General features: G+C 33.4%; 2 protein-coding genes across 2 annotated transcripts; both read left to right on the forward strand.

The window, feature by feature from the left end:
* The first annotated feature begins 1,253 nt into the window (after nucleotides 1-1,253).
* LOC147380569 (pectinesterase-like) lies at nucleotides 1,254-4,060 on the forward strand. Its single transcript, XM_086431505.1, has 2 exons — nucleotides 1,254-2,150; nucleotides 3,252-4,060. The coding sequence occupies exons 1-2, from the start codon at nucleotides 1,259-1,261 to the stop codon at nucleotides 3,941-3,943; spliced, it is 1,584 nt and encodes a 527-aa protein (XP_086287631.1). The 5' UTR covers nucleotides 1,254-1,258; the 3' UTR covers nucleotides 3,944-4,060.
* A 13,018-nt stretch (nucleotides 4,061-17,078) lies between these two features.
* LOC147380570 (uncharacterized) lies at nucleotides 17,079-24,906 on the forward strand. The gene is given in 9 exon segments (XM_086431504.1): nucleotides 17,079-17,365; nucleotides 17,368-17,744; nucleotides 20,484-20,570; nucleotides 21,142-21,186; nucleotides 21,274-21,369; nucleotides 21,514-21,615; nucleotides 24,175-24,261; nucleotides 24,373-24,440; nucleotides 24,532-24,906. Coding segments are annotated over 9 exon segments (1,146 nt in total). The 5' UTR covers nucleotides 17,079-17,163; the 3' UTR covers nucleotides 24,614-24,906.
* Nucleotides 24,907-24,920: the final 14 nt, after the last annotated feature.

Raw genomic sequence — 24,920 nt, forward strand, 5'->3', positions numbered from 1 at the left:
ATAAAAAATAAAAAATAAAAAATAATAATAATAATATAAAAAAAGATGCATTATTATGAGGATTTGATCAAAAAAATTATTCAATCAATTCTAGATCAATTATGTCATGATAATATAAGGAAATTCTAATGTCCAATGATCAGGGGACCATTAGCATTTTTCACAACTCTCATTATTTTAAAAATATCCTTGAATTAATGTATTTATTATTTCATCATTTAGTACAATAAGAAAGGATGTTTTAATAATTGTAAAATAATATATTTTTATAAGTATCAAAGAACTCACTACCATTTTTGATAAAGTATTTGTTGTATTCATTATCTAAGTATTTACCAGCATAATATTTTATAAAAATATTTATTGCACAATGATTAAAATATCTTTACATTTTGCGTACTAACAACTAAAATAATAAATGCATTTCAAATTGTAAATGATGCTAGTGTTCCCATGAAATATTGAACGTTAGTATTTTTATATATATTAAATTTAAAAATCAACAAAAAAAAAAAAAAAGCCAATGTTTTGTCCTATACAGGTTAAAAGTTCTAGAATGAGTTCATTTTTTGTGAGGATGATATCTATAGTGAGGATGAGGATGATCTCTATGGTGAGGAGATCATCCTCACAAAATATCAACCCATTCTGAAACTTCTAACCCATATAAGACAAAATGTTTGCTATTTGATTTTTTTCGTTATGTGTCGAACATGCCCCATATAAATAAAATAAGAAATTGTTTTGATCAAAATTGAATATTTTTTTAACAATGTGGATATCCTTTGAAAATGAGTACTTTAGATAGAAGTAGTGAACTTTCAATTGATCCGGGCATTTGGGATCCTACAGAAGAAGACATTGCTTTTATTGACCCTATTGGATTTAATTTGGAGGGGGAATCTTGTATAGATCGGAACCAGTTATAACTGTCGTGCTATAAGTCCTAACACACGGACCCCAAAATCTCTTGATCAATTTCAAAGTAAAACATTTTGTTCATGGACCATGGGTTATCGACCATTTTTATTTTACTTAATTAGTGAAAACCATAAGGGACTGCTGGTGCCGTGTCAGTAGGCCCAAGTTGGTATTGAAAAACAACCATAAACCAAGATTCTTTCTCACGTAAACATCATGCATGGCCCCCAACAACCTATTTTCAAGAACCTAAACCGTGTTCAAGTGCCCAACCCAGTCTATAAAAGGATACCACTCCTGTATTTTCTTGGATCATATTGAAACAACAATAGTGTCCATGGATAAGCTTGTAGTAAGGTTTTTCTGTGTTTATGTTCTTAGTTTACTTCTTGGGTTGGGTAATGGTGAAATAATATCATCTTGTAGCCAAACCCCATATCCTGAAATTTGTAATTCTTTCGTTAGTACTAATCCTCTTGTCACTACTCTAGATGATACCCAATTCGCATTTCGCGATGTCGCACTTCAAGTCACCTTGAACCAAGCCAAACAAGCCCATCAGCTCGTTTCAGCTATGGACTTGAGCTTGTTCGATGCTCAGGCTAAGTCGGCATGGACCGATTGCTTGGAGCTCTTCGAAGACATGGTTAGCCAGCTTAACCGCTCATTAGGGTCGAAGAACCCAATTAACATGAAAGATGCACAAACATGGCTAAGTGCAGCTATAAACAACCAGCAAACATGCCAAAATGGGTTCATTGAGCTGAATGCATCTTCTCACTTACTCTCCTTTCCCTTCATGTTAAGTAATTTTACAAAGTTGCTTAGCAACTCACTAGCTATTAATCGGGCAGCTCTAGTTAGTAACATTGATGGTGGTGGTGGCCTACGACGCTTACTCTCCGATGGCTTCCCGACATGGGTTTCATTCACCGATCGAAAGCTTCTTCAATCGTCTAGTCCAGCTTTGAAGGCCGATATTGTGGTGGCTCAAGATGGCTCAGGTAATTACAAGACCATATCAGAAGCTGTAGCTGCTTCAGAGAATCTGAGGAGTGGGACTAAGAGATTTATTATACATGTAAAAGCTGGTGTTTATAAAGAAAACGTCGAGATTAAGAAATCGATGAAGAACTTAATGTTTTTTGGAGATGGGATCGATGCTACTATCGTCACTGGCAATAAGAATGTTCAAGATGGTTCCACGACTTTTCGTTCAGCGACTTTCGGTAAGTTGTTGATAAATTATTAACTTCTTGTTCTCAATTTTGCTTAAAATGGCTGGGTTAGTGCCTTAGTAAAGGAATAATTTACTAAATATATTAAGTAGTAAAATAAGTGGTTTTAATTGAATAGTTTATCAAGATTAAGATATTAGATAATCTTCCTCACTAGATTTTCATCCAAAATTGTGGTTAAATTCTTCAAATGTAATTAGACGGGTCAACATTGATTGTGTAACTCTAGTCTTGAAATCTCTTGTGAAAGAGATTGCACTTGTACTTTTCAATGATTTATTAATATAGGGTCATGGCCCACCAATCTCAAACGCTCACCCATTAAAATAAAGCGAAAGAGATATTCCCCACCAAAATATTAGAAAAATATATAATAGCTTCCCTTATTAATCCTTTTAATTCAGGAATTAATTATTTTTATTTTTTATCTTATTTAAAATTATTATTTATTTTATCTTTCATATATGTATAGGGTCATATTCGACAAATAACGTTAAGAAGACAATGGTTATCCTATATGGGTTAGAAATTTTGGAATGGACTAGTTTTTTTTTTGTGAGGATGATCTCTGTGATAAGGAGATTATCGTCACAAAAAATCAATTTAATCTAAAACTTCTAATCCTGTCAATTCTTACCATAGAGATCATTCTTGCAAAAAATCATCCTAATCCAAATCTTTTAAGTCATATAGGACACATTTTATCTCTTAACGTTGTCCCCAATTATTGTCTGGGTAACACCATCTCTTTATATTTAAAAGAAAACACAAAATATGTTTTTGTTTGACTTTTCTAGGGTCTCCAACCACGGGATGAGATTGTAACATGTTGAGTAATTAGGTAGCGCAGACTTTGGTGAGTCATGGTTTTAAAAGACACAGACATGACCTACTTAAGGATTTCGACGCCCTCTTTGAGAAACAAATAAACCAATTGGCTAGTTGATGGACAATTGAAATTTTCGCCTATATTCAATATGTTTAAAAATTATAATTATGTTTAAAAGTCCTATATAATAACTACTTATAATAGCAAATAAATAAAAAACCATATGATTCTAAACACTTGCGTAAACTGGTTTGTCTTCTCAGCGGTCTCGGGTGACGGGTTCATTGCTAGGGACATGACATTTGAAAACACAGCCGGACCCCAGAAGCACCAAGCAGTCGCACTTCGATCAGGATCAGATCTCTCAGTGTTCTATAGTTGTAGCTTCAAGGGCTACCAAGACACCTTATATGTATACTCACAACGCCAATTCTACCGCAATTGTGACATATATGGCACTGTGGACTTCATTTTCGGGGACGCGGTAGCCGTATTACAAAATTGCAACATCTATGTGAGGAGGCCCATGGCCAACCAAAAGAACACAATAACGGCTCAAGGTCGATCAGACCCTAATGAAAATACTGGGATCTCTATCCATAATTCAAGGATAATCGCCGCGTCAGTCTTTAAAGGTGTTCAGAGTTCATTCAAAACGTACCTCGGTCGACCATGGAAGCAATACTCAAGGACAATATTCATGAAGACTTATCTCGATAGCTTAATAGACAAGGCGGGGTGGCTCGAATGGAGTGGTAACTTTGCTCTAAGTACTTTGTACTATGGTGAATACATGAACACAGGTGGTGGCGCAGGTACTAGTGGTCGAGTTAAGTGGTCAGGGTACCATGTAATAACAAGTGCGAACGAGGCTGGAAAGTTCACAGTGGGCAACTTCTTGGCCGGAAATTCTTGGATACCAAATACTGGAGTTCCCTTTACTTCGAGTCTTTGAGACAACTTCCCACCTTATGTGTCTTTGTATCTATATTCATATTTGTATTTGCTTGATATTTGCTTTTATTTGTATTGCATTTATGTATCAAATTAATTATTTTAATAATAGCACAGTGAGAGGTGAATATTAAAAACTCCAATGATGTCCATCGAATTACGTCAATAATGACTCACAGTTCAACTTGCGCGAGTATGTTGGTGTAATTTCCGCACATACCTCAAGATTAGGTCTATGAATCGTCAAGGCCTCTTTTGTTTGTTAATTTCTGATATGAACCGTGATAATATGATGCTCTCCTCTGACAAACGATCCATCACAGAACCGTAGATCATTTGCCTTGGGGTACACAAGAAAAAGATTTATGATTCTATGTATCCCGAGGCAAATGATCTACGGTTCTATGATGGAAGCGTTTTTCAAAAGGGGGCGTGATATTATCACGACTCTTTTGATCTCTTAATTACATTCTTAACATCCAAGCAAATACAATTTTAGATTGACCAATGTTATGTTCCTATAAAAAAGGAATGATGTCTACATGGCATGTTTTAGTTGAAATTTAAAACACCTTGGACTCTTAACCACGCTGTGCTCGCAGCCCAAAGTATTTAACTCCAATTGAACCGTGCCACATAGACACCCGGGACACCGTTTTGGATCGTGACTCTTTTAGATTACTACATTTGAAATTGGGGGATGTGGAACCAAGTGACTCATTATTTAAATTATAATCGGGGTACCATGTCATAACAAGGCCTTGCTATTGGATTAAGAGCAGCTATATATCATGAATTCAATTAAATAAAAGATAATAGCTTCTTTCAGATTACTTCTCTCACTAATTTAATATATTATGCATTTGCCTTGGATCTATTAAAGAGTTACTTTGGTGACTACATTCCAAATTCAACTAAGTTTTTTCATTTGAAATTTATGGGATAAATTTCGTGGTTTATGATCAGTATTGACTATTAAATCAACAATTCAATAAGAAAACTCTAGGTTAATATTAAACACTAATAATAATATTGATATCCCACATGGACCACTTCATCACCTCATCTTTAATCTTTTGTAAACATTTTATGAGTAATAGTTTATGATTTGAGTCACGTTCAACCAAGCTGAGCAAGCCCATTGACCCGTTATGACTATGGATTTGAGCTCGATCGATTCTTGGGCCAATTGCTTGGAGCTTTTCGTGATCATGTTTACTCGGCCCACTCTTTAAGATAGAAGAATCCAATTACCATGAATTATTAAAGCTTGTCGTGTCAATCTGTACATAATATATAGTTTGTCCTAAGTAAAGTTTTTACTAAATATAATAAAATAATGATTTTGATTGAACAATTTAAAAAGATTAAGACATTAACTGTTTTAGAGTTTTAGGACATTCTGTTTTATGGTCAATTTTTTAATTTAAATCAAGTTGGGCCAACTTGACTGAGTTTTGCATCAACTCGGAGGGAAAAGCTTTGAAGTGACCAGCCCGTTTCAAAGTAGACGACATGTGTTCCACTTTTATTTCCAAAAAACGTGAAGACACTTGTGCCTTCATGTTTATTTGAGATACTTGTAAATTTAAAAAAAAAAAGACTAATGATTTTGAGCTCAACCTCACAGCCGGACTCAAAACTCACTGACGTGTCATATTCAAAGAGTCATAGATTTTTTTTGCTCGAGATACGCAACTGTACCTTTGTAATACACAACTACAGATAGCAGATTGGTCAGGTCGGTTGTGTATCCCGAAATACAGAATCTACGATTCTTTGTTCATGACATGTCAATGAATTTTTGAGTTTCCCTGTCAGGTTGAATTCAAAAATCAGCACTCGATAAAAAATAACCTCAATGCCCTTCTTAGCATCATCATCATTATCGTTGTCTTGATCGTGATCATCATATTCTCAAGATCATCATCAACATGATGTGGTGTTGATGTGGACAATGATAATCATGGCGCTGGGAATGGTAAGGCCAGCTTGATACATGTTGAGGCCTAAGGTGGAAATTCTAATATTTTTATATTTAATATACTAGTGAGTTGTCACACCCCCTCCGATGTTACGTGATGTTAGAATAAGAAAAACTCCAAAAAATCAACACAAAAATAAAATATTAACTCTACAAAAATTATTCCATTTCATAGAAAGCTAATCGTTTTATAGTAAGGATTGCTAATTAAGAAGAATTACTAAAAATGAAAATTTTCGTGTTAACCACAAATTTGGAAACTACTAATCGAGTCAAATCTAAAGTAACAAATAAAATTAAAAAACGGACATTCTTTAAGAAAGTTATAACGAAAATAAAACTTTCCTAAAATAACAAATATACTAATTTTGAGGGCTTAAACGATGAAATTTGACCAAAACCAGATGTAGGCAATTGTGATTGAACTAGGGTCTTCCCAGAGTCATTCTGAAGAAATTGGGTTTTGGCTATTTTTTATATCCTATGCTTCAAGATAGGTATCTCCCATCCTTTGTACTGCATCATCTGGGGACACGACTTGCCACATATCATCTTCAACAAGGTTAAGTCAAAGACGGTACATAATCCATTTATTTTCTTTAATATTATAAATAATCCAAGTATATTAATTATAATAAAATTTATTAACTCGGAGTGGCTGCATAACTATTAGATTACTATGAACTCGAGGTTCATCAGATTCCCAAAGGTAGTGCATTATTATAAATTTCAGTCTTTCAAACAAACACGTACAACTCTACTTATGACTTGTAATTCTATCACCACCACAATCACTTGGAGCAATCCATTACCCAGTTCCGTGATTGTCACCCAACCAAATCCTCCAACTATATGTTCTCCCAAGACCCTATCCAGACTCTTCCCGACAAAGTCCTCCGTAGAACTTTCTCATGTCGGCATTTTCGATTTCCCATGGTCGTCGTAATACTCTTCGGATCCTGCAATTGGGGAGTAGAAAGGGTGAGTAACATAATCTTACCCAGTAGATGGAAAGAACACAATGGTTGTCGGGCGTGTTCAATTAATCACGCTAACTTCATAACATATGGGTATAAGTTATAGAAGTAGGTTTGCATATTTTTATGAAAACTAACATATTTTGTTGTAGTTTGTTGATAATATAAAATATAAAAAAAAAGAGTCAAATATATTTAAATAAAAGATAACCATTACATGGTTATAAAATACACAACCATCACAATATGATTTCAACAAACAACACCTGAAGAAAATAATTAATATAGGCACGGTGGTATATCAAATAAGAGTTGTGGGTTTCAGGATTGAATTACACCTCAGTTCGGGATTCCATAGTTTATCGATGAGGAATTACCACGTTATAACCTGATTCTTTGGTCAGCCTAACTACTATTGGATAGCCCTTTTCCCAGCTAAGACTATCCATTAACCAAGGTCCCACGATCACGAGGACCTTTTTTACGGAGGTCAATCGATTGACTACTATAAACTTCCTACTATCACAGAGACAATCTTTTTCATTTTGCCTATCAAGCCAGCATGTGAATCCCATTATTCTCTACACTTATATGACTCCTTACACATCATTATGAAAATAAATATCTTTCTTCGCTTTAAAATTGTAAAATAGAAACAAACACCATATGCACATGGAATACATCCTAGACGCACCCATTATCCCTTGGAACGATCATGTCCGATTTTTACTCCTAGGATGATTATACCCAATTCACTCTCTCAAAACGATCACGTCCAAACTCAATTGTTGAGACAGTCATGGCCACTATTCTACCCTGGGAAGATCACACCCACTAATTCTACTTGCTTGAGACAATCGTGCGCAACATATCTCCCCGGGATGATTACTCTCATACACACTCATCTGAGACAATCATGCCCAATATCACTATTTTGGATCATTCACTACATACAACATACAACAGGTACTTCCATTATCCAAATGTTCATCAATCATAAACAATAACATTCCACATAAAATCGTCCTTCTTTTAAAAGAAGTGTAGAACACTCAGCCAATGTGACATTTTAGTTGAATTTTAAAATTTAAAGTTTGTGATAAGCATTGGTCAACTACCCAATACCAATTCAATGTTAACAATTCCCTCAAACGTCATCTCAGTGCATAAAAAAATAACTTAGAAAATAATCAAACATTCCCAACGAAAGTTAAGTCACCTCAACATTTTACGTTTAACTTAAGTTGTAAAACCTACATTTATGAGTATTTTAAAAAAAAAATGAATGTGAGGTCCATTTGAATCCAAATGGCAATACAAGGAAAATACCCCTTGTTGTCCCCTGATGGTACACGCAATGATAGAAATCACTTCCTGCAATGGAACTACAGAATATGCCTACGGTGGGATAGAGTGCCACTGAGCTCCCACTGTGGCTTCCACCGCAATAACACAAACAACAATAATTTTTGTTTCCTATGTTGTTAAGTGGTTCCCACTACTTCACCCAAATTCTTAATTGTGTGTAACCCAAGGGATAGATGATCAATTATTTTTATTCAACATAAGCAAAGCTAACAAATGGCAATTCATGCATCAAAACATGTTATAGTAACACATGTATAACATATGCAAATCTACCTGAGCAATTGTGACTTCCTCCTCCTTATTCTTGAGCTCCCAATACACTAAATTGATAGAATTCCTTGTAACAAAAACCATTGGATCTTTGGGTGCTAAAAGGGTAGAGAGGTTTGAAGATCTAAAATGGAAGGATGGGAAGACAAAAGATTACTGGAATTTTTGAGTGAGGAAATGGGAGAATATGTCTCTCATTTCTCTTTATGTATTATGTGGGTATAATTAGCAACTATAGTTAATTAAACCATAGTTGGAGTGCCCTAAAAATTTATCTATTTGCCTCTCACTAGCTAACACGCACAAGAAGAATGGTGACTATATTTGGGTCCTTCTAGAGCCTCGAATGTTTATAAATAGACCATTTTTCAAATTAGAAAGGGTTCTCCCTCTGCCTCTCTCTTTCTCTCTTCTCCCCATAGTGCCCTTGGCACTTTTTCTTATAATTTTTTTGATTTTATGATAGTTTTTATTTCTTCAAGTTTCTATAATTTCTCTAAGAAGGAGATAGTGTACCTTGGTCACTCAATGAATACTTATTATTTCTCCTTGTTTCTTTGCAATGATCATAGGCTAGACTCCCTCCATTAGTGAGAGGAGGAAGCCTAGGAGTAAGTGTTTATTATTATATTTTTATTCTTTATCCTTCCATACTTTTTTTATGATTATTAGATTCTCTTCAAGGCCTTGTCCAACTCTAATGGATCAAAATTCTAGATGAATTCTTACACTTTTTATGTTTAACTTAGATATTTTATCTTTAGACAAGATCTAGATAAAATATATTTAATTTAAATAATTGGTTGTAGGGGCTTCACACATTAGTGAGTGAATGAGTCATAACTTCTGTGTTATTCAAGCTTTCATGCTATATATTCCAATCCAAGGAGCTCACATCAAGCCCTTAGAATTGAGTTTAAAAAACGATAGAATTTAGATATAATTTTAAATGCTAGCCTTAGATAATTCTAATCGTTAGTGGTACTCTTCTCTTGTTCTTAGTTTAATTTTCGTTATTATTAATTTATTTTCCAGCAACTTTTACTTACATTTTGGTTACACAAAATACAAAAATAGGTTTGAATATTGATTTACATTAACTTCATTTCCTTTAACTTGATAACTGCCCCATTTCCCAATGTTCGAGCCTTATTTGCCTTTCTCAAGTTTGGTATAAAAATTAAGTTCTTGCATGTTATTAACAATACTCCAATTCTGAGCATTTTCTACTAACTTGACTAAGAAATCATATACTTGATTAGGCTTTTGATTCATGAATTGACATTTATGTATAGACTCAACTAGAGTACGTTGATTCATAGTTAGTCCTTTATAAAAAATTTGCACCAACTATGCTTTATCATTGTAATAATGTGGGCATTTGACCACTAAATCATTGTATTTCTCACAAATTTGGGAGAATTCTTCATAAGGACGCCCTCTAAAATTCTTAATAACATCCTTTATTATTTCAATTTTAGTCATGGGGTAAAAAAAATTTACGATTATTTTTATAAAATATCCAAATAAGCAATGAAATTAGTGTTAGGGAATTACCACACAGCTACATGATCTCCCCATGAAAACGGGAACAATCTAAGATTGACACTCTCCTCATCTAAATTCTGATTCCTAAGGGTTTGACAAATGATCAAGAATCTATTAAGGTGGGTATATGGTTGTTCACGTTCAAACTGTAGAACTTAAGCAGCATATTTATGGTGGTTAATAACATAATCTCGAATTAATCAGCATTGTTGAACAATAAAACAATGCATGTGAATGGGGTAGCGGAAGTAGGAGAATTGATCAGGACCTAAAAAGTTGATTCTAGGGCCTTATTTACAAAGATTTTAAGGTTGAAAAATGCATAAAATCCCCTAAATAGACCAAATATGTTGATAGTCCATAATTATTATTGTTTTAAAATAAATTATATATTTTCGGACTAATTATTGTTATTTATGTGTAATAGGTCAAAATTGCGAAAATCAAATGGATAAGCCAGGACAAATGAAGATGTGCATTGCAATCTAGGACCCAAACAAAGTTGCAGACCAAAATGCAAATTCATTGGGCCCACAAGCACCGCGACGTGGAAAACCCCTTGGGTAGCACGATGACATCAACAAGACGTACCTCAAGATTCATATACTAGTAAAGTGGCTTGATTTGTAACCTAACAAATTAGGATTTAAACCTTGTAAAACACGAAAGTGTTCCAAATTCTAAAGGAATCCTAATTTGGTCTCTATAAATAAGAGACCAAACCAGACCACAAGTGATCATCTCCTCTAGTTCTCTTCTATTTTCAATTTTATAGTTTTAGAGTTAATTTTGTGGGCATTTTGTAAATAGAATGATACTCTGTAAAATTCAAGATCAATAAAGATAATTTATTTTTCTTTCCTAATCTTTTATTCTTCTATGTCTATTTTTTTTATTATTGTCCTTGATATGATTTGTGGCTAGATCTCCATTAGAAAGGTCAATGAAACCCTAACACAATCATCTTAAAGAGTTATTTATTGTGCGTGAATGTTTTATTATGATGCCAGTTTCTTAAGTAGTAATCATTGAATGAAATAAATAATTGTATGATTCTGATAGTTTAAACTTAGATAAGATCAAGTTAAACTATGCTTAATTAGAGATTAAATATTTTATCTTTGATTTCATCTTATTAAATGTTTCATATAATTTTGGAATTAATATTTGAATTAACAAATTTCATTTTTCGATCCAATATCATTAGCTTTGTTAATTGGATTGAAATAATAAAAAATAAATAACCTAATAAGATGAATTATTTTTGTGAATTTGACTGATCTAGTTTTTACATTGTGAATCACATTACTGCTTATTTTAAATTAGTTTTAATTTAATTCTTTTAGTTTTTACATTGTGAATCACATTATTGCTTATTTTAAATTAGTTTTAATTTAATTCTTTTGCATACTTTGGACCTGATTAACTATTTTAAATCAAAAGAAATTGTTGGATCAATGTTGTCTCTGTGGATCAATCCTTGCTTGACAAGGTTTTTATATATTTTTGTTCTATTATTTTCATGATAATCTACATAACGAACAAGAATAAAACTCATTCAATGTTCACTTACGATCATCCATCATGGTTAACGATGGGTTCCTACGAATTCTATTAATGATATGTTCAATCTCAAGATCGAGAGATTCTACTACTTCAATCCTCGAACGTCTACCACATATGCAAAATACATAATCTTCCCAAAAATAACAAAAAGAAAAGACTTTATATAGAGAGGGTGTCTAACTCTAGACAGCTCCTATGTAATGACTTAAAATTGTAACGCTCATCTCAAGGAAATTTGTAGGTCAATCAAATAAGAATGTTTTCCTAGAAATGGATTTTGATGAATTTGGCTACACCATTATATTCGCATCAAAAAAATTACCCAAAATAGACAATAAGATCACTTAAAACGGAGTTCAAAACATAGATTTATTAAGCAAAATAAAACAAATCCTTTAATGACCTTTATTACATCCTTGAGAATCTATAAATACCAAACGTAAGAAAAATCTTTGGAATTTTTCCAGTTCCTACGTACTCTTCTTTTTTTGAAAATAAACCCTAAAGAAAAATCTTAAGCCCTGTTCGTTTGGGCTTTGGAGCTGGGCTTTTTTAGCTTTTACTGCTTTTAAGTTAAAAAAAGCCTGTTGGATTCCGTTCGTTTGGGCTTATGGAGCTGACGGGGCTTCAAATTAAAGTCCTAAATTGAAGCCGCCTTAGAGGTACTTCGCATTTGTGCTTTTGCGCGGAGCAAAGATCGAAAACGGCTCTACTTAAAATGACCTAACTACCCTTCTTCTTTAAATAATATTCCACCAAATGCCCTTCTTCTTTAAGAATAAAAAAATAAAAAATTGTGCTAATGGGTCTGTCACATATAATGGAAAGAAAGAGAGAGTGATGAAGATCTAAGGAAAAAAAATTGTGGCAGATGGGCCCGCCACATGTAATGGAAAGAGAGAGAGAGAGACAGAGAGAGAGTGATAAAGATGTGAAAATAAATAAAAGATGTGTTATTAACACACCATTAATTATAACTTCACCCCAAGCAATTTGATTTTCTTTGTTAAAATTATGGAGAAATTCTATTGGCATCTCAACTTTTACTTATTACAATCCAATTACTTTAAATTATTTATCACCACTTTCCAACAAAAAAATTAATCCAAGGCATTTAAAATAGGAATTAATATTTTCACATTGCCACCATCGACTATAAAATTTAGATGGGGTGTTGTAAATAAATGTTGGGGTGCCAATAAAAGTTCTCATTATAAATAATCCTCTGTGTTTTGAAATTCAAAGTTCAAACTAGTGACACAATCTTTCTTTGGTCTTCCATGAAATATTAACATAAAATGATGGAAATACCCTTGTCTTTAATCTTAGCTAAAAAAGTCTTGATTTTTTCTTAAAAACATATCATGTCAAATTCTAAGATAAAATTAAATAAAATTAGATTTATTGTTTTTAGCCTAAGGATGCAAAGACAAGCATAAAAGGTTTACTGTTCATCAAATGATGGTTGATATAAAAGGAAAATAACTAAAATTTACCATAGATGACTATATATTATCTATTTAGGGACTAGTATAATTTGTTTTCAGTTATTAATGAAAAATCACCAAATAAAATCCTATATTTTTTTTTATAAAAAATTTGAATTTTCTTTCAAAAATTAGTAATCTTCAACCTTTTATATAAAATAATACAGATAATGATAATGAGATAATAATAACGATGACAATGATAATGATGGCAATGCATTAATGTCATTTTTCATATGTCCATTTTTAAGAAGAGATGTTGTCGAAATTTCAATAAAATTATAAAATTTATATATTTATTTAAATTAAAAATAATTATTTTTATAATTTATATATATATATATATATTCTAGTTATTTTTTGTGCATTCTAAGTGCATTATCAACATTAAGGGTATTTCGGTCATTTTATCAGAATCCAGCTATAAAAAGCTGTCAAACGAACATCAATTTCTATCTTAAATGCTTCTGTAATGAACAAGCTTCTGCTAAATGTAGTTTTTCAGGCTCTAGGCTTCTACTTCTTCAAGAAGCTGGCTTCTGGAGCTGGAGCTGGCTTCTGTAAAGAACAGACCTCTCCTTCAATCTTCTGGCCCACTTGTCATCTACCTAGAGGATTCGTTAGATTTTGATATAAGAAAGAAAATCAATCAATTCATTGCAAGATTCAAGGGGATTTGAAGAAACAAAACTTTTGATCACCTCTGAAAGGAAAATTTGACCTAACTCATCTTTCGCATTCTTCAAAGATTTCTTGGGGGGAACTTCTAAATCTTCTTAATAGTCATAGTTTTCAATACATACAGTTTTCGATTTAAAATCTTATATATTTTATTATAAATTAGGAAAAATTATTCTTTTTACAAATTCATCTTTAGCAATGTTTGTTTGGTGTGCTTTCTTGTTGGATCATGATTTGAAATTGATTTTTGAAAAGTTGGACAAATTGGAGGCAAAATCACCGAAGGAGATAACAAAAGTCCTTCTGCTTGGTTGACACAAGAAAGCTCGGTCGACCCACCTCGTTCGATCGACCAATTACTCTATAAGTAAGACAAAGTGTACAATTCTCGAGTTTGGTCGACCTATTTCCACCTCAATCAACTAACCATTCTCCCCACGAAGAACTGGAAAATGAGCAACTCTTGGGTTTGGTTGGCCTAACTTTGAACTCGATTGACCCACCTAGAACCCCATGTACAAAAATCCAACATTTTGCATTTTTCAGATTCAGTCACTCGAACTTGCATCGTTCACCTGTACCTATACGAATTGCCTTAGAAACCCATTTTAAATCATTTTGAACCATTTTTCTCACATATTTTAAGAAAAATAATTTTTAATATTTATAATTAATTGTAAGTTTTATTATTAGAATGTTTGATGATTAGAGACTCAATGCATTAAAATAAGATGGGTACAACTCAATTTTTTATTTAAATTTTGAAAGTTACTATTGCCACGCCAACTTTTACTAATGCTACACTGACTGTGTGTAATTCTTTGATGAATTACATATGAATTGGTCTAACATTAGTAAAAGTTTGTGTGACAATAACAGTTCTCTTGATTTTTTTTTTTAATTAAAAAAATAAATGCAAACACCACAAATGGATGCAATCTAATGTTACATATTTGTTTTATTTTTAATCTCTGTCATATGTGCAATCTTAGCATGAGTTTTACAATGTTGGATGTGAGTCCTTGACATGAATTTAAGTAGGGGTGGCAATGGATCGAGTTAGGTCGTGTTGAGGTAAGGGTATTATGAAAATTTATCAAACCCAAACCTAACCCATTTAATAATCGTGTCAAATACTTAAACCTAAATCCAACCTATTTATAAATAAGTATACTTGACTCAACCCATATATAACCTATCTAATAAAATTCTAATCTTTATTGAAAAAAAAAAAAAATCATTTCCACCATTAAAAATAAAATATCATTACTAAAAGTAAGGCCACACAACCATAAACTAAGTTGAATGATGAAAAATAACTTTTTTAAATTTATTTTGTCTAAATTCATAGAATTTTGTCCTTTACAACCATATGGCTTCAGATCATGTTTTTGGATGTCATAAGGTGATGTGGTCAGAAAACTTTTCTTACTAACTCAGCAAGGAAAATAGTTTTCATTATTATTATTATTATTGGCTAAACAAAGTGTATTTCATTATCACATGAGACATAATAGTCTTACTTGGTAAGATCTATGATCTTATTCACGGTCATTTTGTCAATATTAAGAATCACACTTCATACCTCTAAGTTTTAATGAAAAAAATGGAGTAAACAAATATAAATATAAATAAATAACTTATTAAGAAAAGTGTTTGTTTTTTCCCAAACAAAAACTTAACTATTTATTAATTTAAAATTTTCTTAAAACACATTTTATATTTTATAGAATTTGATAATAAAAAATTGAATCATGAAAAAGTTCTAAGAAATTCTAGAAAAAAAATGAGTAATTTAAAATTTTCTTAAATAATTGTTGATATATTTTAAAATTACACGTTAATGATAGAATAACTAAACGTGTCTAGACAGGTTTGTCAGATTGATGCCTAAGACCTAAATCCAACCAATTTAATAATTGTGTTAGACAGATTAACACTATTATGACCCAAACCGAATTAAGCTTGACTCAAACACATTAACTTCGTGTCGTTTTTGAGTTGTGAATGAAATTTTGTAATCTTTGTATCCAAACGAAAAATTTATCAACAGAAACTCCAAGATTCTTACAAATTTTTAATATCTGTTCAACCAATGTTGTGGAAAAACAATGAAGGCTTGATTCTAAATCGTGACGAGAATTTCAAAAATCGCTAAGAATACAACATATTTGATTGTAGTAAAGATCGTCCAATCCAATAGAATCAAAGTCGTGGGAATCATCGAAATAATTTCAAATAAGAAGATCACGACAATTCAAGGTTATAATTTTAAAAATAAAAAGAGGTGCCCATAGAAATGAAGTTTCCTAAAATTCTTTCTAATTTTTAGAGGTGCCCAAAAAATTAGAGCTCCCTCAGAGTATTTTGGCATGTCAATAAAATTTCCTTTTTATTTATTTTTAATTGAGATTTGATAAGTAAAAACTGTGGTGCCAATAACAGTACTCTCAAATATTAAATACTATCTTTAAATATATTTTTGTGACTCATAAGCTTGTGGCATCCGAGTCGAGTCGTATTTTCGACTATGGCTTTTACCAAACACAAAGAAAATGGAAAGTCATGGCGGCTGAAATGTTTTTTTAACTTTTTCAAAAAGCCAAAAAAAAAACCAACTCCATATATTCTCTTCTCAGTCAGATGAGACCATGTCATTGGTTGACGGACATAAAAGTGTCCAACAACATTTAACGCTAGAAAAGCCCAAATTATGAGAAACTTCTCACAAAGGATCTGTTTGGACAATTAAATATAGTAAAATGTGTGTTTAATATTAATAATACCTCCTACTTAGGGGTTTCAATGGATACATATTTAATCGGAACTTATAGAAAGCTTTTGGATTCTTTGTTATTAGAATCGATTAGAGTTGGATTCTTTGGAACCGAATCGAAATTGATAAGAGTCGATAGAAATTAAGAACCAAAGTTATTTAAAGCAAATTTTTTTGATAGTTTCAATTCTTATTCCATTGATTTGAGAATTGGAATCGGAAATGAATGAAATTTGGAACGAATAAGTAAACATCTTCTAATCTACTTTACTTTATTGAAAAGCTCATAATTATTTCTATTTAAATATATGTGAATAAATCATTTTTAATTGAGTTAAATGATTTATCTCATGCGAGACGAGTTGACTCGTCTATGAACGAGACGAGACGTCAAACTGAATTTTGAAACGATGCTCCAAACACGCCCTAACTAAACCCACAGAATCAAAACCCTACCGTTTTCTCTTGTTTAATCTCATTGCCCGCCATTCGCCAGTCGCCACCTCTCTCTCTCTCTCTCTCTCTCTCTCTCTTCTGCAACAACTTCATAGCTAGAGAGAGAAAATGAGGGCTTCAACTATGTTCCGCCATTATCACTCTCTCACTGGTTCGACCTCCATTACTCCCAATCACGCAACCATCAGAGGAAGAACAACAACAAATGTATCCATTCGAATGGGTCTCAAAGAAGACGCACCATCTCTAGCTGTTGTAGGTGTAACAGGTGCAGTCGGACAAGAATTCCTCCGCGTCCTTACTGATCGAAACTTCCCTACCGAAGCATCAAAATGTTAGCTAGCAAAAGATCTGCAGGAAAGAAACTTAGATTCGAAGAAAAAGATTATGTGATCGAAGAATTGAGTCGAGATAGCTTTGATGATGTTGATATTGCTTTGTTTAGTGCTGGTGGATCGATAAGTAAGGAATTTGGACCGATTGCAGTTGATAGTGGTTCGATTGTTATCGATAATAGTTCTGCATTTCGAATGGATGAAATGGTTCCTCTTGTTATTCCTGAAGTTAATCCGGATGCAATGTCGCATATTAAGATTGGGTCTGGGAAGGGGGGAGGTCTCATTGCGAATCCAAATTGTTCAACAATTATTTGTTTGATGGCCGCCACACCTCTTCATCGACATGCCAAGGTAATGGATATTGATTCACTTCTTTTTAAATTTTTAATTTTTAATTTTTAATTTTTGTTTGTAACTTTAAGGGTTTGTTTGATTTCTGGGAAAAACCATGAGAAGTCTTTAAGGAATCCAAGGTGCGCTTTTTTCGAAAATATATTAGGTAGATGGGAGAGGGTTTTTAGAATTCAACATTAGAGAGTGGGTTTTGGGACTAGGTTTTTTTTATAAAAAATAATAATAATAAATTGGAGGCTTTGTTGGGAAAATCCATGAGGAGCCTTTAAAGAATCCAAGGGTGTGATTTTTTCCAAGATAAATTAGGTTGATGGGACTGGTTTGTAAAATTCAACATTAGAGTGGGTTTTGGGATTAGTTTTTTTTTTTTTTACCCAAAAAAAAAAAAGAAAAATCCATGATAAAATTGTTTGATGGCGCTTGGTTGTGCATGGAAAATCGGATTCCGGTACTTCTAATGTGAAAGGTTTGGTTCATTTCCTGCTTGGGTTTCATGTTTATTGATGATTTCTATATTCATTTATGTTATTATTTCAATGTTGGAAAATCGAGGATTTTTGTCAAAAAAGAAAGGATTTTGTGGTCCATTACCCTCTTTGTTGTTTTGTTTGGGATCTAGAAAGAAAGTAACAGTAGAACATTCAAATAGAATGAAAACTCGATGCAAGAAGTGCTTATTTCTATTGGGGTTTTATGTTTTTCTGGTGTAGGGATTTCCCAAAATTTAGGGTGATGAAGTTTTTCTCTTTAGATGGGAGTCTATTTGTAAACCATAGGAGGGGTCCTCCATTTTGTTTCTTTAGGTTTTTCTTCTTCTTCTTCTTCTTCTTCTTCTTCTTTTTCAAATAAATTTCCTTTATCTATTAAAAATAATAATGAAATTTTCGGCCAAATATTTTTCCGTCCGGTGGGAAAATCATCTTCCCCGGGGTGGGGAGAAAATGACTTATTCCACAATCATGAGCAAATCACATTTTTGTGGCAAATAAGACAAGGAAGACCCAAGGACTACTTTCAGAAATTTAAGGCTTTCTTTTGAGGAATTATTGTAATAAATAAATAAATAAAAACCTATGTTGGTTAAGTTAAGTAATTCCCTTTGTCAGAAAACTGCCTGTTTGATAAAATGACAATTGGAATACTTGAAAATTGCGTTTTTTTTTTTTGGTCCAGGAAATTGATTTCCCAGACATCAAACACACCCTTAATTCAATTTTTTTGCTGTTTATGTTGCTGTGATAGCTTTATTAAATTTTGTTTGTCTTAACTTTGATCACACGATATGGTTTATGGAGTGAAATTAGCTTGGATGTGAAGACCATGTTCTCTCCCTCCCTCCTGATATTTTGTGGACATTTAGTAAAAGTATAGTTCTGTCTACTTGAATGATTGTGTTACTTTAGTTTATGACATTTGATGGATGGTTATTTATCGAGAATGATCCAAGTGCAATTGTATTGGTAATATCTTTTTAATGTGCAGAACGTGAAGTTCTTTCAAACATGCATGTGGTCCATATTGAATGCCCTTGGTGTTAGACCCATAGCTCCATTGGTGTGACCGTTGCGAAACAACTTTGAGGTCGTGGGTTCAAGTCCAACTTACAAAAAAAGGAAATGAAAACTCTTATAGAGGAAGCAGGCTAGAGAATAAAGTTTGGATTCATTGTTATGGAAAAATCTCAGGTATTAGAGCTTGTTAAGACAGATGAGAGGATTTTTTTCCCTCAGAGGTTATGATTTGTGTGAGGGAAGGATAGATGATGAAGAGTAGATGAGCCCGACATAGGTATTTTTATTAGGGCATTCACCACGTTTTGGTTAAAGGTGATGGGAATAGGAGAGGACTATTGAAGACTCAAGGTCTCAATCCCCAGAGTAGCAGTCCTATGGAGATTGTACTGTTATACCCAACTTCATTAAAAGCTTTGATCTCATCTTGGGGAAATCCTATGACGATAAGTGACTCATGTTCACGTGGTATTTAAACTTTCAGTTTGTATTTTCTTAACTTTGTTTTGCCTTCCCCCTTTAATAGTCTTTCCTGTGGATCATCCTTTGTGTTGGTCGTATGATCATTATGTTGTAGGTAAAACAAATCTTCTTGTGTTTGTCCGTGAGTGGTATCTCGACTTCCACATCATTTTCTTCTTGTTCCAAAAGGATTGAGTGGGTAAATTTGAAGGAAGTTAAGCAAATTAGCAACGATGATTAGTTTTCTTAGTCTTTCCTTTAAGCCTTAATTCGCAAAGAGCTTCTTAAAGATCAAGCTTTAAACAGTAAAGTCATAAGGTCTTTGGGGACATTTGATGTGGTTTCTGCCCATGAATTAGAAAGCGGAGAAAGGCAGGATTCACTTAGGAGTTAGGAGTTAGCTACTGTTCTAGAGCTTTATGGAACCGGTCCTTGAGAATTTTGGGAACAACCACAAACTTATAACTGTGTAATGGCATGAGTCTTTCAGCTTCCTTCCGGGTTTGTTTTAATTATTAGCTAAATTTACAAGTTGGCATCTTGGGACAGTGCCCTCTGAACACTAGTGTACATGTACATATGTAAGTACCATCGTATCGTTTATTAACTTCTAATTTTCACACTTCATGACCTTGAAGGTTTGTCAATTATCTTTGTGGATGACATACTCAATATTTTTATTGGGGATTGCTAGCTTCGCATATTTCAAGTATTTAGAGAGGGTTTGTACTTAGGCTTTTTGCCTGATTTTCACATGTGCCAGGTGACACGAATGGTTGTTAGCACGTATCAGGCTGCTAGTGGTGCTGGTGCTGCCGCAATGGAAGAGCTTGAACTGCAAACCCGTGAGGTTTCTTCTATTTAACTATAATCTTATCTTTATTTGGTTGTGCATGTTATGCCCATTTGACGGTATACATAATCATGGTTTTAAATCTCGTCCACGACCAAGATGACTTGCCCGAGTCATCTCAATATCATCCATGAACAAGACAAATAAACAAAGCATCTCTCATGTGCAAAACCTCGTGAGACAAACAAGATGACTCCGACAATATTTTGAAAATCTCGGACGAGTTAGTAAAACTCATCGTAGTCAATTGGGATTTTCTACATTTTAATTAAAATATTTATTTTAAAAAAAAATTGAATATTTATTATCTAAATAAAATATGACTCAATGATTAAACATCTTATAGTCTACCTTATTTTATAAAAAATATATAATTATTTTAATATAAATATATATGAAGAAATAATTGTTAAACGAGTTAAATGGTTTATCTTGTCCGATGCGAGTTGACTCGTCTGAGACAACGCAGTCTCTTCCATGAACGAGATGAGAGGTCAAAACGAGTTTTGAAACCTTGTCCGTAATTGAATACTAATGAATCAATATTTCTCTGATTGTGCAATATAAGGTCCTGGAGGGAAAGCAACCGACTTGTAAAATTTTTAATCAACAGGTTCGTTTGTTTGTTACATGTGTTGACTAGATGTTAGAGATATTGTATATCAGCTACTTACCAAGATTCTCTTCATAATGCCTACAGTATGCTTTTAATTTGTTCTCTCACAATGCATCTGTTCTCTCAAACGGGTATAATGAAGAGGAAATGAAGTTAGTGAAGGAAACAAGAAAAATCTGGGTAAGTATTGGGGTTGAACCCTATAATCCTAATTCTAACTTTCATCAAATAAGTATAATTAAGTAGATAATTCTTGCTTGGAGCTTCCTTGGTTTGTAGACCCCATAAATCTATCTAATATTTTACCCTAACCTTGATTTGCAGAATGACAGCAGTGTCAAGGTGACTGCCACTTGTATAAGAGTTCCTGTGATGCGCGCACATGCTGAGAGTGTGAATCTCCAATTTGAGAAGCCACTCGATGAGGTAATGTTGGAGAAATATGGATTATGGTGTAGCTCCTAGAAGTCGATTTTCTGGTAGTTGATTTATATATTTTTTTCCCTACATTTTTATTATTTATCAAAAGTTCTAAATTGATAATTTGTCCCCACTGGATGAAAGGTCAAGTGGTTACTTATAAAGAAAGGATGAGTGTTAAGGTACGGGTGGTCAATGATCTCAAGAACATTGATTTTTTTAGTTTCAACGTGTGTTGCATGGATACAAGTAATGATGTTAAGAGCCCAACACGGGTATGGAGTCTTTGATCTGGCAAACCCCAAATATTGGATTTTTAGTCTCAACATTATGGTTTTAAAATATATAGCAATGCAATTATGTTTAATGATAGTAAAGATAATAGTAGTTTATATGATGGGATATCTTTAGATGTGTATCAATAGAAAATAGCATGCACAAAGAAAATTTTATAAGATATGAAATGCTAATAATATCTTGCAATAAGAGGAAAAAATCTTAACTGTCACACTAAAGCCCGAGTGTCAAAACTGTATTTCCACCGAGTATTTCACCCTTTCAAGGAGTCCATGCAACAGTTTCAATATACTTGAGTCTTTTTATGTAGCATATCTGTGTGCGCATTATATGTTGGTTGACTTTTGCTTTCCTTTCTGTTGGTTCTCCTATATGCTCTTTCTGTATAAATTGGGTAATAGGTAGTATGTAGACTCATTAAGAATTCATCCTAACTTACCCAAAAACGAAGAGTTGATCACACTAATTTCTCTCAGTGCTTTTAAGTGTATATATGTGAAACAACAACTTAAACATCAAAATTTCAGTTTTGACAATTACATATGCTTTTTATTGTTCCCTGGAGGAATATCCCAGAGGTGTCATATTTGTTAAAGAACACATACTTGAGTGCTACTACAAATCACTCGAGGGAATTTTAAGTGTCGATTTGTGTATATTGATTTGTAAATTAGTAACTCCTTGATTGATTTTTTTTAGGGGTAAATTTTGCAGGTGATCACCCTATGATCAGCTATGATATCATGTTTAATTAATGTTAGATACTCTAATTTCCTATCCATCTATATGGAAATCCTGGTTCAAGTCCTTCACTGTTGTGAACAAGCCACCCCTTTGCATTCATTACGATTCTTTCTCTATGAGTGGTTCAGCACATTTTTTTACAAGTTTATTACCCTAAGAGAAATCCATTTCCATTTTTTCAGAAGAGAGAGACACTGATCACTCCTTTTTTAATATAATTCCTGTGTATAGGATTGCGAATCCATATTCTATTTTACCTGTAAACAAACTTTTTTTTACAATTTTATTGCTAAAAAAATCATTTTCATTTTTTTTTGGAATATAGATACATAGATCACTCCTGTTTTTATATAATTCTTGTGTATAGCAATGCGAATACATATATTTTTTACCCATAAAAACAATCTTCCCATTTACGATCTATATATTCAATGGGAAACTCTTCATGATGACTGTGCTTTGGTTATGGCCTTAAAAGTTATCTTGTTAATCTAGATCTGTTGACTTACAAAGAAAGTTCTATATATATTTTTTTTTTTGAGTCCCATATATACTTACTCCCTTCTCTTAGCTTTTCACTTTTCGCTTATTGGGTGGGTGAGAATTTGCATTCTCCCCCCCACCCCAAATCATGCTCACCCCTTCAGTGGAATCCTTATGTTCCTGGTGCTCAAAACATGTTTTCTGCCCATGGTGTGTGTGTGTGCTCTTTTGCGTGCATTCATGACGCTTAGCTTAGCTCTTCGAATGACACCTTTGCTAGCTATCACAACCTATAGACCTACTTACTCATACCACCTTTCATTCAATGGGGATGGCATGCCCGCCCCGTGGTCGTCCTATCCAGCCGTTCATCACTAGAGATATCAATATGCAAGATGGAATGAGTGCCAGTGTTAAGCATCGAGCTTACTAGTTCGCTGTGGCGATGCGCAGCACCCGAGCGTTGAGGTGCTTGAACACCGAATCCAGAAGTATTCCAAGTTGCATTTTCCATTTATATTGATTCTTGTTAGAGTGACTTACCTACCTACATTTGGATAGGAAAGATGTTTACGGCTTTATTACCTGAAAAACCCTTAAAAGGAAGGACCGAAAGGAAAGAAGTGAAACCGTCCAACTTGCTCAACCGAAGACTAACTACAATACACCTGATGGTAATACACTCAAGAGTGGACCCTAACACCTTTTGTGGTTTATTGGGGTTCTAGAAGGAAAGGAATAGAAGAACATTTGAAGGGAATGAACAATCACTCCAAGATACAATCATTAGCACGAGGACAGTTGTTTTTTTGGCGCAAGTCATTTAACAACTTCAAATGTGTAATTTTTGAGGATTTTGTTTTTAAATGGGATCTTGTTTGTTGGGTTTCAGCCTAGTTTAAGTCTCTTTTATAAGTAGGTTATACTTATACGTAGGCAGGTCTGCTCGACTAACTTTCTCTTCAATAAAAATATACTTATTTGAAAAAGGAAAAAAGAAAAAGTGGCAGGGTTCTGAACTGAATTGTGTTTATTTTCCAGGACACCGCAAGAGACATTCTCAAGAAAGCTGCTGGTGTAATTGTTATTGATGAGCGGGCATCCAATCATTTCCCTACACCATTGGAGGTCTCTCTCTCTCTCTCTCTCTCTCTCACACACACACACACACACACACACACAGTCTTATGCTGATGTTTATGAACTAAAAAGTAGTTTTGATATTACGATTGGATGCAGGTATCAAACAAAGATGATGTTGCAGTTGGTAGGATACGCCAAGATCTCTCTCAAGATGGAAACTATGGGTAAGATGAAACAAAAGGTTTATTTATGTATATATATATTGTTTTCCAATTCCATGCGTCCCTTTGTGCTAAAAAGGAAAAAATTTCACAGGTTGGACATATTTGTCTGCGGTGATCAAATACGCAAGGGAGCTGCCCTTAATGCAATACAAATTGCAGAGCTATTGCTTTAATTTTAGATTGATTCTGGTAATGAGTTCCCTTTAGAAAGTATGTTTCTCCGATGTGAGGGGTCATTCATTTTGTAGGATGAGGCAACTTTTTGCAATCATAATGTCTTCCTCAGGTATTTAGTGTTCTTAGTTCATTTTGCGAGTTGACGCCATTTCGAGGGATCCATGTTGCAACTGAAGACATGATCTGTTGTATTAGAATGTTTAATTTATGTACTAATTATTATTTTTTTCCAACAAAAAAAAATGGATAATCCATGAGGTCTTTACGATGTTACTTTATAGTTATCATTATGAAAATTTGTTG

This window comes from Akebia trifoliata, unplaced genomic scaffold, assembly GCF_017979445.1.
Source record: "Akebia trifoliata isolate Shusen 1 unplaced genomic scaffold, ASM1797944v1 Contig01299_ERROPOS615004, whole genome shotgun sequence".
In the NCBI taxonomy this organism is placed as follows: domain Eukaryota; kingdom Viridiplantae; phylum Streptophyta; class Magnoliopsida; order Ranunculales; family Lardizabalaceae; genus Akebia; species Akebia trifoliata.

Coding starts and splice junctions, on each gene's coding strand:
- LOC147380569 (XM_086431505.1), top strand. CDS start 1,259: ATGGATAAGCTTGTAGTAAGGTTTTTCTGTGTTTATGTTCTTAGTTTA. Junction 2,151..3,251: donor TTTTCGTTCAGCGACTTTCG/GTAAGTTGTTGA, acceptor TTGTCTTCTCAG/CGGTCTCGGGTGACGGGTTC.